General features: G+C 42.8%; 1 protein-coding gene across 1 annotated transcript; it reads left to right on the plus strand.

Moving 5' to 3' along the window:
• The first annotated feature begins 644 nt into the window (after nt 1-644).
• On the plus strand, nt 645-11,161 carry LOC130122564 (gastrula zinc finger protein XlCGF8.2DB-like). The gene is made up of 3 exons (XM_056291496.1): nt 645-1,709; nt 4,250-4,263; nt 11,051-11,161. The coding sequence occupies exons 1-3, from the start codon at nt 779-781 to the stop codon at nt 11,159-11,161; spliced, it is 1,056 nt and encodes a 351-aa protein (XP_056147471.1). The 5' UTR covers nt 645-778.
• The last annotated feature ends 3,156 nt before the right edge of the window (nt 11,162-14,317 follow it).

Consider the following 14,317-nt stretch of genomic DNA (forward strand, 5'->3'; position numbering starts at 1 on the left):
GCTGATTAGAAATTTGCGTTAACAAGCAGTTGGACAGGTGTGCCTAATAAAGTGGCCGCTGAGTGTATGTTGGTTTACAGTAAGCATCAGTAATCAAATGTCCCCCATCACCGATTGCAGTTTCACAGTCTAAAAAGGCTAGTCTGTCATTTTGCACATCTTGCCTGGTGAACTTGATGTGGTTGTCCACCGAGATAATGTGGTCAGATACAGATTAGACGCGACACGTAGTCTAGGTTTACCTAAGATACGTTAACAGGATGTGCCAGTACGGCAAAACTTCAGTAGGTATCCTGAATCAAATTTAACCTAACTCTGTAGATGTAAATAACAGCATTGATCTTGTTTTTCTCTCTATCCAGACTTTGTACAGTTATCTGATCAGCAGCATTGTAAGCAGGAGAGAACCCCCATTCTGGCCAAGGAGGAACAACGAGAATTCTGGTTCAGTCCACAGGAAGACCAACTTCCATTGCAGGAGGTAGCTGATACCTCTGAGTCCATATTTATCCCTCTTTGTGATGGAAATAATGTTGATAAAGATCAGCCTCTGCCCCCTCAACTCTACCAAACCCAGACAGAGGGACACACAGAGCCCCCAGCTGTCACCTCATTTGAACTGAAACAACTAGAAGCCAAAGAAGACAACTTTTTAATATCAGAACCAACAAGTGACCACCAAACCCTCTCTAATTGCTGTCATGTAACTAAGAGTGAAGCTGACCATACTTGCAGTCACCAAAACTGTGAGGTGGTGGGTTCAACTCAGAGAGCAAGGATGAAATCTTACAAAAAGCCCTACAACAAGTGCAAAATTTGTGGGAAAGTTCTTTATAATTTGGAAATTTTTAAAATTCACATGACATTTCACACAGGGGAAAAGCCTTTCAAATGCACCACTTGTGGAAGAGAGTTTACCTGGAAGTATGACATGGAGAGGCATAGAAGGACTCATGCAGGGGAGAAACCATTCGGATGCACCATGTGTGGGACAATGTTTACCCACAAGTCACTTTTACAAAGGCATGTAAGGACTCATACAGGGGAGAAACCATTCAGATGCACCATGTGTGGGACAATGTTTACCCACAAGTCACTTTTACAAAGGCATGTAAGGACTCATACAGGGGAGAAACCATTCAGATGCGCCACACGTGGGGAAATGTTTACCCACAAGTCAGATTTACAAACACACATAAGGACTCATACAGGGGAGAAGCAATTCACATGCGCTGCTTGTGGGAAAATGTTTACCCGGAAGTCAGATTTACAAAGGCATGTAAGGACTCATACAGGGGAGAAGCCATTCAGATGTGTCACATGTGGGAAAATGTTTACCCGGAAGTCACATTTACAAGGGCATGTAATGATTCATACAGGGGAGAAGCCATTCAGTTGCACCACATGTGGGAAAATGTTTACCCGGAAGTCACATTTACAAAGGCATGTAATGATTCATACAGGGGAGAAACCATTCAGATGTGTCACATGTGGGAAAATGTTTACCCACAAGTCAAATGTACAAACACACATGAGGACTCATACAGGGGAGAAGCAATTCAGATGTGCCACATGTGGCAAAATGTTTACCCAGAAGTCAGATTTACAAAGGCATGCAAGGACTCATACAGGGGAGAAGCCATTCAGATGCGCCACTTGTGGGAAAATGTTTACCCAGAAGTCAGATTTACAAAGGCATGTAAGGACTCATACAGGGGAGAAGCCATTCAGATGCGCCACATGTGGGAAAATGTTTCCCCGCAAATCAGATTTACAAAAGCACATAAGGACTCATACAGGCGAGAGCCATTCAGGTGCTGTGATTGTGGAAATGGGTTCAGCTCGAAATGGCATCTCAAACAACATGCCATGATCCATACTGGTGAGAGGCCTCACAGGTCACTGCAAAAAAAGTAAACTGACTATTCATCTTAATCATTTATATTCATTTCATCTTGTAACATATGTCAGAGGATTAAATTGAATCATTATATGGTGCAACTGCACAAAAAAGATATGGTTCCTTTATGATCATTTTGTCAATATGTAGAGGTCATTTAGATGAGTGATGAAACATTTCTCTCAGGAAACGTTGTGTCCAGATGAACTGATTCGACTTTCTTTGATAATCTTACCTGGATTATTGAGCATGCATAAAGATTTACTGGTCATGGATAAACAGCATCACTATGGTGTTTCTACATGTGGAACAGGATACTGTGAAGTGCTAATCACAGACCAATTTACAGCTGAGGGCTTGAAACAGTCTGCAGTCTGGTACCAAAAAGATGGGAAATCCACATGCTGTATAGATGCAGGTTGGTCACTAGGGCACCAATCACAGATATGTAAAGATATTGATAACCCCACAGTAGCCACTCAGACTGTTGAAACCCCTCTAATGTGTGTAAGATGCTTTGATACCTATAGGGGAAATCTGCCTATAACTAAGATGAAAGAATGAGCCACTGCTCGAAACTTCACTAATTGTTGGATTTGTCAACAATTACCCGCATCGTCTCAAACACCTATGGTACTTCCAGTACTGTTGTCTACAGCGGACTTTAAGGTAATTAGTGTTAACCTGTTTGACACCTCCTCAGTCTGTTGTGTCTCAGGGCTTGTTCATTATGATCTACCCGAGATTGGGTTAGATATAATCTTATTTGCCTTGTCTGAATTCAGTAAAGTTTTTACAGGCTGCGTGAGATGAACCACGCGTATTGTGGAAGGAATCTAAATTTGAAACAATATTTCTGGCCGTGCCTGCTAATTACAGTAATGATACAGGAAGTAAGATAATTGGGTCAGTCCTATGGTATCGTAGCCGGGGAGAATTCAGCCCCATGGATATTGCAAATACAGCTGGTATTTTTAGGTTTTACTGTATATAATTCCTCTAGGCCAATATTCTATACTAAGTCTTTGACTCAAAACTGTTCATTTACTTGGCCTACTGTTTGTGTGTGTTTGCCCTGCCTGATGTTTCTTTGTGTGTACAGGACTCCAGTTATGAAATCACATCAGACACTACTCTCTGTAATAGGACAGTAAAGATAACCTTCAGTAAACAACCTGCACTGCCTGAAAAGGCCCAATTGATTTGTGGTGATCAGGCTTATAGCTGTTTCCCAAGAGAAACCCACAATCGGTGCTACTTTGCATTTTTGGTGCCCTCTTTGTTGTGTTGCTCACTGACATCCGTGTGTTGCGTGTCCTGGGGCTTTCCACTGAAGGATGTGGAAGAGCAACTGAGGAGTATTTCAGGACCAAAACAAAGACCAAGGATGTCCAGTCTGTCCTCTCCCAGGGTGAGGACATGGTGAGGTGACCTCTGTGTTGTCCATCTGCTGATGGCCCACTTCACTGAGAACACACAGGGAGACTGATGCTTCTTACTGGCATTAGTTTAGCGTCCTACTCTTGGTCACAGTACATGTGTTTCCTATGGTCTTATGCACCTATTACGTTATTTTTGTTTCCTTGGTGGATATTTAGGTTGAGATGGAGATGTCTACTAAACGTTCCCCTTCCAGCCACTATTCAGCCAGCTTTAGCCCAAACACTGTGTCTAGACTTAAAGCCGTCTTAAGGCTACAACATGGCTGTTAAAGACGTGGTTCTCTGATTTCCAACCTAAAATGTGTCTATGTAGATATTGTCTTAGATCTTTCACAGCTCAGACAATATCTACATTGATGGTGGTATGGTGAGTCTTAGATCATTGGAGTAAATCTCGTTTTTAAAAGTTTTCTTTTTTTTAACCATGGTATAAACTGATGGATGACAAATGAATGTAAAAACCAACAGAAATTGTCTTAGTATAAGGTGCTGGTCCACCACGAGTCTCCAGAACAGCTTCAATGGTCCTTGTCATAGATTCTACAAGTGTCTGAACTTCCCTGACGGGATGGACGCCATTCTTCCAGAAGATATTCCCTCATTTGGTGTTTTGATGATGGTTGTGGAGAGCGCTGTCTAACACGTCGGTCCAAAACCTCCCATAGCTGTTCAGTTGGGTTGAGATCTGGTGACTGTGAAGGCCATAGCATGTGATTTACATCATGTTGATCCTCATCAAATCATCCAGTGACCCCTCGTGCCCTGTGGATGAGAGCATTGTCCTCCTGGAAGAGACCACTCCCATCAGGATAGAAATGTCTCATCATAGGATAAAGGTGGTCACTCAGAATAACTTTGTATTGATCTGCAGTGACCCTTCCCTCTAAGGGGACAAGTGGAGCCAAACCATGCCAGGAAAATGCCCCCCACAGCATAAGAGAGCCCCCGGACCCCCTCACTGTAGGGGTCACGCATTCAGGGTTTTCCTTAAACTTGTCACCTGTCTGTATGTCTGATGATTTTATTTTGAAACTGTTTGCTTGTGTAAATATGCACCATTCAAGTTGTGCCTGCAGGGGTGCGCCCTAAACCAGTACCCAGCACCACATGCTGCTCTTTGTACCACTGTCCAATACATGTATTAAAAATAAAGGAAAACAAAACGTCCCCACCTGCTGCAACAACTTGTGGTTTAATCTATCAAAACATGGTCAAGATAATGATACCATTATCCCTATACAATTTCACATTATTAGTAAATATTGGGGATTATGTGCAGCAATATGTGCAATAACTACACTGTACCCTCTGCACACTCTTAACTGTATTTACTACCTTTCACTTCATTTATACACTAAATTCCTACTTTTCTCATCTGTGTGTTTAGTTGTATTGGTATTTCATTCTGTACCCTGATTGTCTTATAGTTGTATATCCTCTCTATATAGGTTCAGTTTTATATTTCCATGTTTTGTGCTACTCAGTAGATGTGTTTACCTCCCTCCCTGCATGCCTGCCTGCCTGCCTGCCGACCAATACATTAGAGAGGTTGCTATCATTTTGTGATCTGTACGGCTCACAACAAGTAGTATGAAGGGTTTGAACGTCATGCTGCTGATATCTATAACCTGGCTGGTAAGGACCAGACAAAGCTCACAGTTGGGTACACACTGACTTGTCTAACACAATATCCTGTTCTTTAATCACACATTGTCCCACTTAAGAGACAGAGGTTTAAAGAGACAACTCAGTCCAGTATGGCAAAGGGTACTGAAAGAGTACTAATACTTTGCAGCAGAATGCTGCTGCATATTGTTCAGGTGCATGATGGTCTTTTAGTTGAAGTGATCAAACAGTGCAGCAGCACACTTGCACTTCCGACACACCACACTGCACAATGAGAGAAGACGTGACCAAAACTTTATTTATATTTAACAATTTAACAGGGCTTATATGGATTCACTGAAAGGTCAAGATGCCTACAAAATGACCTAACTTTAAATTACATCCGTGTATGATTTGAGCCATAACGTCAAGGAAACTCAAACCAAGCTTATATTAGAACCAAAAACACGTTTGATTTAATTGGTAAATGGTTTCTGAGAGTATTATGTTTGCTGTATGTGCATCTGAATTTCTGGGCATGTGCCTCAAGCACGCGTTGGGTTCCCCATGCTGCCTGAACCAAAATAAATATAAAATAACTACATAATAAAGTCTTTCTATTAATTTGTTTTTGAGCATGCATCTTCTTCTTCTTCCGGCTTCTTCTGTTTCCCAGGGGGCGCCACAGCAGATTTGATAGTTTCCATCGGTACTCTGTGAGGGCACAGCACTGATGGTGGTTGTCGTTACCCCGGGCCTTGACTGTATGGTCTTGTCAATCCGCATAATGATTTGGCAATATGTTACATCGGATGTCCTTCCTGACACAACCACTAACCCTATGGACGGGGGCACAGGTGAGGCGCTGGACACCATCCCAGTATCCGTAGCTCATTGTTTGTTAGCATGCATACTCCATACAAATTGGATAACATTTATAATGGAAAGTTTGGCGCTACATTTTAGATAATGTGGTGGCCAGCGATACAGAGAAATTACCAAACAGTCAATGAGACGAGGATCCTTCAAATAAGACTTTTATTGACGTATCAACAAAGTATGAGTTGGTCTGCAGAGCAACTGAAGTTCTAACAAAAGCCTTTTACATCCTTTCATGGGTTTCCCTCCACCCCTTGCCCCTCCTTCTGCCAGTTGTTGATCAGAACATATTGGTGGAGCAGGTGCCTCTCTATCTGTGCAAGATGTCTTCAATTCCTCTATCTTTGCAAGAGTCTTCAATCTTTCTATCTATGCAAGATGTCTTCAGTCTATCTATGCAAGGATGTCTTCAGTCTCTCTATCTATGCAAGATGTCTTCAGTCTATCTATGCAAGGATGTCTTCAATCTCTCTATCTATGCAAGATGTCTTCAATCTCTATCTATGCAATGATGATTTCAATCTCTCTGCAAGATGTCTTCAATCTCTGTATCTATGCAAGATGTCCTCAATCTCTATCTATGCAATGATGATTTCAATCTCTATGCAATATGTCTTCAATCTCTCTATCTATGCAAGATGTCTTCAGTCTGTGTATGCAAGATGTCTTCAATTCCTCTATCTATGCAAGAGTCTTCAATCTTTCTATCTATGCAAGATGTCTTCAGTCTATCTATGCAAGGATGGCTTCCATCTCTCTATCTATGCAAGATGTCTTCAGTCTATCTATGCAAGGATGTCTTCAATCTCTGTATCTATGCATGATGTCTTCAATCTCTATCTATGCAATATGTCTTCAATCTCTGTATCTATGCAAGATGTCCTCAATCTCTATCTATGCAAGATGTCTTCAATCTCTCTATGTATGCAAGATGTCTTCAGTCTATGTATGCAAGATGTCTTCAATCTCCATCTATGCAAGATGTCTTCAATCTCTGTATCTATAAAAGACGTCCTCAATCTCTATCTATGCAAGATGTCTTCAATCTCTCTATCTATGCAAGATGTCTTCAATCATTCCCCTTTTACATTCTTGGCATACAACTACTACTACTACTACCAGTACTACTACTTTCGGGATAATAATGGTTACACTGACTAACTCTAATGGTCGTCTTGACATTAACAACAACAACAACAACAACAACAACAATAATAATAATGGTTACACTTACATAATGGAATGTCTCTTATCCTGCCTTTGGGCATAAACAAGTTCATCTTCTAATAACTTTTTGTCCTTGTTATATGGCCTTGTGCTTCTTGCCACAATTGTTTGTCACTCTAGTCACATGAAATGACAGATACACACACGTGCCCTTATATGTAAAAACATACCATAACCCATTGATTATTTTGGCTGTGTCAGTGTAAAATAATAGAGTTTTATGTAAATCCATGCCTTCATCTCCTCCTGCCCTGAGTACTGCAGCTCACTCCTCTATGGCATCAGTGCTAGCTCCATCAAGAGACTCCAATTGGTCCAGAACACATCTGCCCGATGTCATGAAATTTATCTTGTGACTTATTTATCTTGTCACTGTCATCACTGTTACTCTACCATTCCTAGCTAAATATGGAAAATAGAACTAATAAGGCTGGTGTACGGTTTAACAGCTGGAATGTAAAAGGTTTAAACGGGCCTGTAAAAAGAGCTAGACTATTCAGTCACCTTAGTTGAAGATAGCGGTGATTTCATTCTTGGTATTTTCTATTTTTAAAAGTTCCCGAATTGATAAAAAAGGGAGTAATTGTCATGAAATGTATTGTTTTATCAATGTCAGTACAAGTTTCCCACTAGCTCAACCTAAGCTTCTCCTTAAAGAAAACTACAACTCCCATGGTTTCCACACTGAGCCCTCCCCTTCCTCCATTGTAATTGACGCACCTTTGCCTGACCCTTTTGTCGTGAACGTATAAATACCAGTGTTGGAGCACAAACGCTCCCTCTTTCTCCTGTCTCCCTGGCCAGAGGTAAATGTATGTCTTTTCTATCTCTAAATAAACCTTTCGGATCTGTTCATTAAGAAACTGGGCTCTGACTTCTTTTAAAATTCCACCACAGATGGCGACGAGGATCCCAAACTGCTCTTAAAATCCTTTTTTTTTGTAAACTGCGTTTTCGGCCACACTAGCAGCCTGCCTTGTTGCCGCAGGGCTCCATTTTCAGGTCATTTGATCTCGTCTAAAACATTGGACTTGGGGGTACGTTTGTTTCGAACCTACACTTTGAGCCTTGTTTATTAATGGCAGTTTCTTTTGTGTTATACTATGTTCTGTGTTTTAAAACAGTAGGGGAGCAGGCTCCACATAGACCAGCTCGCTTATAGTTGTTCAGCAACAAAGCTTATGCCTATCAAATTTGGTTTCGGATTAAAAGTAAAGGCCTTATGCTGTGTCAACCGAGGTCACAGCCCGCGATGTCAATGCGGTAATGGACGGTTATGGTAACGTGGTCATAACAAGGGAAAGACGCGCAATGTTTTGGTAATGTAAACCAGTGTTTCTCAACCGGGGGTCCGCGGACCCCTAGTGGTCCGTGGTGTGATTGCAAGGGGTCCGTGAAAATAAAATATCTTTTAAAAAAAGATCCTATGACATTTATAGAAATAGGATTATTTTACTCAAATGTGACTGAGACCTTTATCTACCTAAACTATAAAGGGTAACAGGACTTTTTTCTCTAATTACATCTGTTTCACAAGTGTAATTTATGGTATTTTAATAAGAGGTCTCGCTCCCGTTTGCATTGTTAAAAGTTACTGCATAAACATTCTGTTTTGTTACATATATCTGAAAGTTACTGAATAAGAATTCTGTTTTGTTAACTATATCTAAGTTACAACTGAAAGCTCTTATTTTTGCCCCAAAGAGTGAATAAATGCTATAATGCAAGTTAAAATGCAGTTTCTACTGTTTCTATCAAATTGCAACCCCCCTCCCCCAAGATCAGGTGGAGGGGTCCTGAAGGGTAGATCAGAAATACGCAGGGGGTCCAGGACCCCAAAAAGGTTGAGAACCACTGGTGTAAACTACTAATAAGACACGTTAGCCCCTAGCTAACGGGTCTGACCCTTTAGCCGAGCGGTTAGTGATGTCGCCTTGTGGTGCAGTACACCTTGTATCGAATCCTGCACCGGGCAAGAAAATAACCGGTTACATTGGTGGCAGCGGTGGAATCCGGAAGTGTGCAGATCCTCAGAAGTCTCTTCGGAGCGCGGGAATAATAACGCGCTAGGACGCGCTTCCGGGGAGGGTGACGACTGTAAACTACTAATAAGACACGTTAGCCCCTAGCTAACGGGTCCGACCCTTTAGCCGAGCGGTTAGTGATGTCGCCTTGCAACCATTCAGCCATGGTTGCAACCGTTCTGGAGGAGTTGCAATCGGTTTTAATAATTTTCCAGGTTAAGTTGTCACACATATGGCTGATACTAATGGACACTGGTTAGCGGTAGTGGTGGATATAAGCAATTTATTTTTTATTTAGTCAATATTTATGGGTATAATAATTATAAAGAAAATGGTAAGCTCCTTTCGAAAATCACAGATGTTATAGTTGACCAAGTCCAGTTGCACTTGATTCAACTCCTTTGGATAACCATGACCTGGATGAATGCCCTCTCACCTCTTTGGTGCTCTCTGGCAACAGAGACGGTTTCTTACTTCTTCTGGTACTTATGTACATGCGCATGCGACAAAGACACTCCAGAGCAGGGCTTAGTCCTTTTGAGATTCTCATGGGACGGCCTCCGACCATGGGAATGGGCCCTGCGCCGGGAGCTCTTCCCCAAACTGCTCTTTATGAGCATGATATGCTACAGTACTGCTGTAATCTCTCCTCTGTTCTCTCCCAACGGATGACAGCTGCTCTCCCCACCCCAGCTGAGAAGGTTCTCCATTCCTACCTCCCCGGCGACTGGGTCATCATCTGTTTCCGGAGAAAGACCTGGCGATCCAACAGATGGGCAGGTCCATTCCAGGTGTTTGGACAACGCAGACGGCTGTCAAGGTTGCTGAAAGAGCCACGTGGATACACGCCACCCATTGAAGACCAGTCCCAGCTCCAACAGACGACAGCTCCGTTGCTGACCCCGAAGGAGAGAATGCAGAACCCTCAAACCACTCCAGTTCCCCAGTGGCAAACTCAACAACGAGAGCCAAGAAGCGAAGTGCTATAAGGGTCCCTTCAGGCCTAGCCTATGAAGCCATTGGAACCCCTTCCGGCAGTTATGGGAACAACGACCTGGTTTAGGCTTGTTTCTTCTTGCCGCATGTTTGACAGTAGCGGGCAGCCTCCTGGCCCGGACAATTTTACTACTTTGCACCCCCACCCCTAACATCACCCTGTCCCGGCCAGCACGACATACCACGTCGTCTGGGTGGGACAAAAACACCCCACGCATCTTCCCCCTCTCCACCATTGCTGTTCCCCTCTTTCCCATCCCCCCCACAAAAATACCACTTCTGAATCCTCATACACCTCCTCTGATGACGGGGACTCCCCCGTATACATGATACTTTATGACGAACACTGGTTAACCCTTTCCATTCCGGTTGTTCTGATGTCCGTTTATTATTCCTCTGTATACATGTTATGTGTGCTGCTTTCCATTATTTCCATGTTACCTACTGCTCTTAATGTTCAATAATGAACAAAAGGGGGGAATTGTGGAGTACAAAATGCACTCCGTATGTACTCTGTAGTTTTCCACTTCTGTGTGTATGAAACTTCTCACTCAATGCAGACACACATACCCATTGTTCTAATGCGTGCCCCCATGGGGTCACATAGCCACCTTATCACGATTGCTTCCCCTTTGCTGCGTCCCAGGAAGTGGGACAGCAAAGATAAGAGTAATGGACCTACAGCCACTCACCAGGCACAGAACACGATTAACTCAGATGGTTTCCTGCATTCCTTTGGCACAGAACATGATTAACGCAGATGGTTTCCTGCATACCTTTGTAAGACAACACCTTAGTTAATGCAGGAAGCATAGGGTATGACGCGACGGACTGTTCAATAAAAAACTAACTCCAGCTCAGAGGCAGAGCATAAACCTCACAGGTGAACCCCTGTGTAGCTTTATGTCTCTCCATCTGCAGATGTAATAAAGATTCTCTGTTTGCTCCAATATTTGTCCGATGATTATCCTCCCCAGGGGTTGCGGGGACAAGAGCCCATTAAAGGATTAAGGAAAATCCACAACAGTGTCAAGGGAAACCTGCAGGAGGGGATGAGTGAGGGGGATCACCACCGCCAGGAGAGATGAGGGCTAGGTCATCACAGATGAAGTCTGAAGAGGTGCATCCCGAGCAATGACCTGAATGTGGGCAGACCGCAGCAGTATCCAGTGCACTTGGGGAGGGAGTTGAGGGAGGGGGCAGGCCGAGCACTCGGTCCCCAGCCTGCCCCACACCAGGGGTGGACTAGAGGACAGGGGGGCACGAGAAGGTAATGGAGGAAAGGTGTGTCTTGAGACAGGATTGGAAGAGTGGCAGGGATTCTGAGTCTCTAATGATTTGGGGGAGTGAGTTCCAGAGCCTGGAAACTGCCCTGGAGAAGGCTCAGTCACCAAAGCCGCAGAAGTTGGACCTGTGGGTAGAGAGAAGGGAGGCTGAGATGGATCTGAGGGACCGAGAGGGTTGTAGGGGGAGAGGAGATTGGTGAGGTATGGGGCAGCCAGTTTGTGAAGGGCTTTATAAGTAAGAACCAGGATTTTGTAATTGATCTGGTAGGAGATGGGTAGCCAGTGGAGGTCTTTTAGGACTGGGGTGATGTGGTGCCAGGATTTGGTGAATGTTAAAAGTCGAGCGGATGCGTTCTGGACCAATTTGATTCTCTTGATAGAGCTAGCACTGATAGAGGAGTGAGTTGCAGTAACCAAGGCAGGAGGAGATGAAGGCATGGATTTACATAAAAATCCATTATTTTAAACACAGACAGACAAAAAAATTAATGGGGTATGGTATATTTTTACATATAAGGGCACGTGTGTGTATCTGTCATTTAATGTGACTAGATTGACAAACAATTGTGGCAAGAAGCACAAGGCCATATAACAAGGACAAAAAGTTATTAACTTGTTTATGCCCAAAGGCAGGATAAGAGACATTCCATTATGTAAGTGTAAACATTATTATTATTATTATTGTTAATGTCAAGAAGACCATTAGAGTTAGTCAGTGTAACCATTATTATCCCGAAAATAGTAGTAGTAGTGGTGGTGGTAATAGTATTAGCAGTAGTACTAGTAGTAGTAGTAGTAGTATGCCAAGACGACCATTAGAATGTTAACAGGGAATGATTGAAGACATCTTGCACAGATAGAGAGGCACCTGATCCACCAATTTGTTCTGATCAACAACTGGCAGAAGGAGGGGCAAGGGGTGGAGGGAAACCCATGAAAGGATGTAAACATGATGGGGGCAGGAAGCCAAGGAGGCAGGATGTTGATTAACACAAGCAGGTTGTTCACTGGAAGTGTAGATGTGTAATGGTATAAAGAGAGGAAGGCTTTTGTTAGAACTTCAGTTGCTCTGCAGACCAACTCAAACTTTGTTGATGCATAAGTAAAAGTTTTATTTGAAGGATCCGCGTCTCATTGACTGTTTGGTAATTTCTCTGTATCGTTGGCCACCACATTATCTAAAATGTAGCGCCAAATTTTACATTGCTAATGTTATCCAATTAGTATGGAGTATGCATGCTCACAAACAATGAGCTACGGATATTGGGATGGTGTCCAGCGCTTCACCTGTGCCCCCGTCCATAGGGTTAGTGGTTGTGTCAGGACGGACATCCGATGTAACATGTTGCCAAATCATTATGCGGATTGACAAGACCATACAGTCAAGGCCCGGGGTAACAACGACCGCCATCAGTGCTGTGCCCTCACAGGGTACCGATGGAAACTATCAAATCTGCTGTGGCGCCCCCTGGGAAACAGAAGAAGCCGGAAGAAGACGCCTGCTCAAAAACAAATTAATAGAAAGACTTTATTATGTAGTTATTTTATTTTGGTTCAGGCAGCATGGGGAACCCAACGCGTGCTTGAGGCACACGCCCAGAAATTCAGATGCACACACAGCCAACATAATACTCTCAGAAACCATTTACTAATTAAATCAAACGTGTTTCCGGTTTTAATATGAAGTTCAAGTTTTGGTCACGTCATCTCTCATTGTGCAGTGTGGTGTGTCAGAAGTGCAAGTGTGCTGCTGCACTGTTTGATCACTTCAACTAAAAGACCATCATGCACCTGAACAATATGCAGCAGCATTCTGCTGCAAAGTATTAGTACTCTTTCAGTACTCTTTGCCATACTGGACTGTGTTGTCTCTTTAAACCTCTGTCTCTTACGAGGGACAATGTGTGAATAAAGAACAGGATATTGTGTTAGACAAGTCAGTGTGTACCCAACTGTGAGCTTTGTCTGGTCCTTACCAGCCAGGTTATAGATATCAGCAGCATGACGTTCAAACCCTTCATACTACCTGTTGTGAGCCATATAGATCGCATAATGATAGCAACCTCTCTAATGTATAGGTAGGCAGGCAGGCATGCAGGGAGGGAGGTAAACACATCTACTGAGTAGCACAAAACATGGAAATATAAAACTGAACCTATATAGAGAGGATATACAACTATAAGACAATCAGGGTACAGAATAAAATACCAATAAAACTAAACACACAGACGTGAAAAGTAGGAATTTAGTGTATAAATGAAGTGAAAGGTAGTAAATACAGCTAAGGGTGTGTAGAGGGTACAGTGTGATTATTGCACATATTGCTTGTAACCCACATGATTACATGTACCCTGTGACGTATGTAAGTTCCACTAGTAGCCTCTAGGAGGCACACGAGCTACTGAGTTTAAACCATAAAAACAACCGTCAACAATAGAGAAGAGAGCAGGGATCTGACGAGAGAAAGACCGGAAGAGAAGAGAAATACGGATATTTAGAAATACGGACAACTTTGACTATGGATACTTGAGTTATTGATATTTGAACTACAGGACATTTGAACTACGACACAAAGATCCCTCCCACGAAGCTTCCTTGGCTAGCCGCTAGCCAAAGCTAAAAGTAAACAGCTTCCTGTGTTCCATGTAATCACAGCCATTTACGAGGGATATCTTGATTTTATCCAAAGACAGATGATCTCCTGTTGAAGGAAGAAGGAAGACTCTTGTCTCTTGTGTGTTGTACGCTGCTGGAATCCTGGTGAGATAAGAGTTTAAAATCTTGAAATCTAAAGACTGACAATTGTCCATTGGTTGCTAAGCAAAGCTAACCCAGCTAAAGCGTATATCTATGATCCTTAGCAGTTCCCATATGATTCAGAGCTTTAAAACCAGTCAGGACACCCGGTCCATAGGGTTTATTTGATGTAGGAATGTTAGACATTTTAATATAATAATA

Source organism: Lampris incognitus, chromosome 13 (genome assembly GCF_029633865.1).
Source record: "Lampris incognitus isolate fLamInc1 chromosome 13, fLamInc1.hap2, whole genome shotgun sequence".
Taxonomy (NCBI): domain Eukaryota; kingdom Metazoa; phylum Chordata; class Actinopteri; order Lampriformes; family Lampridae; genus Lampris; species Lampris incognitus.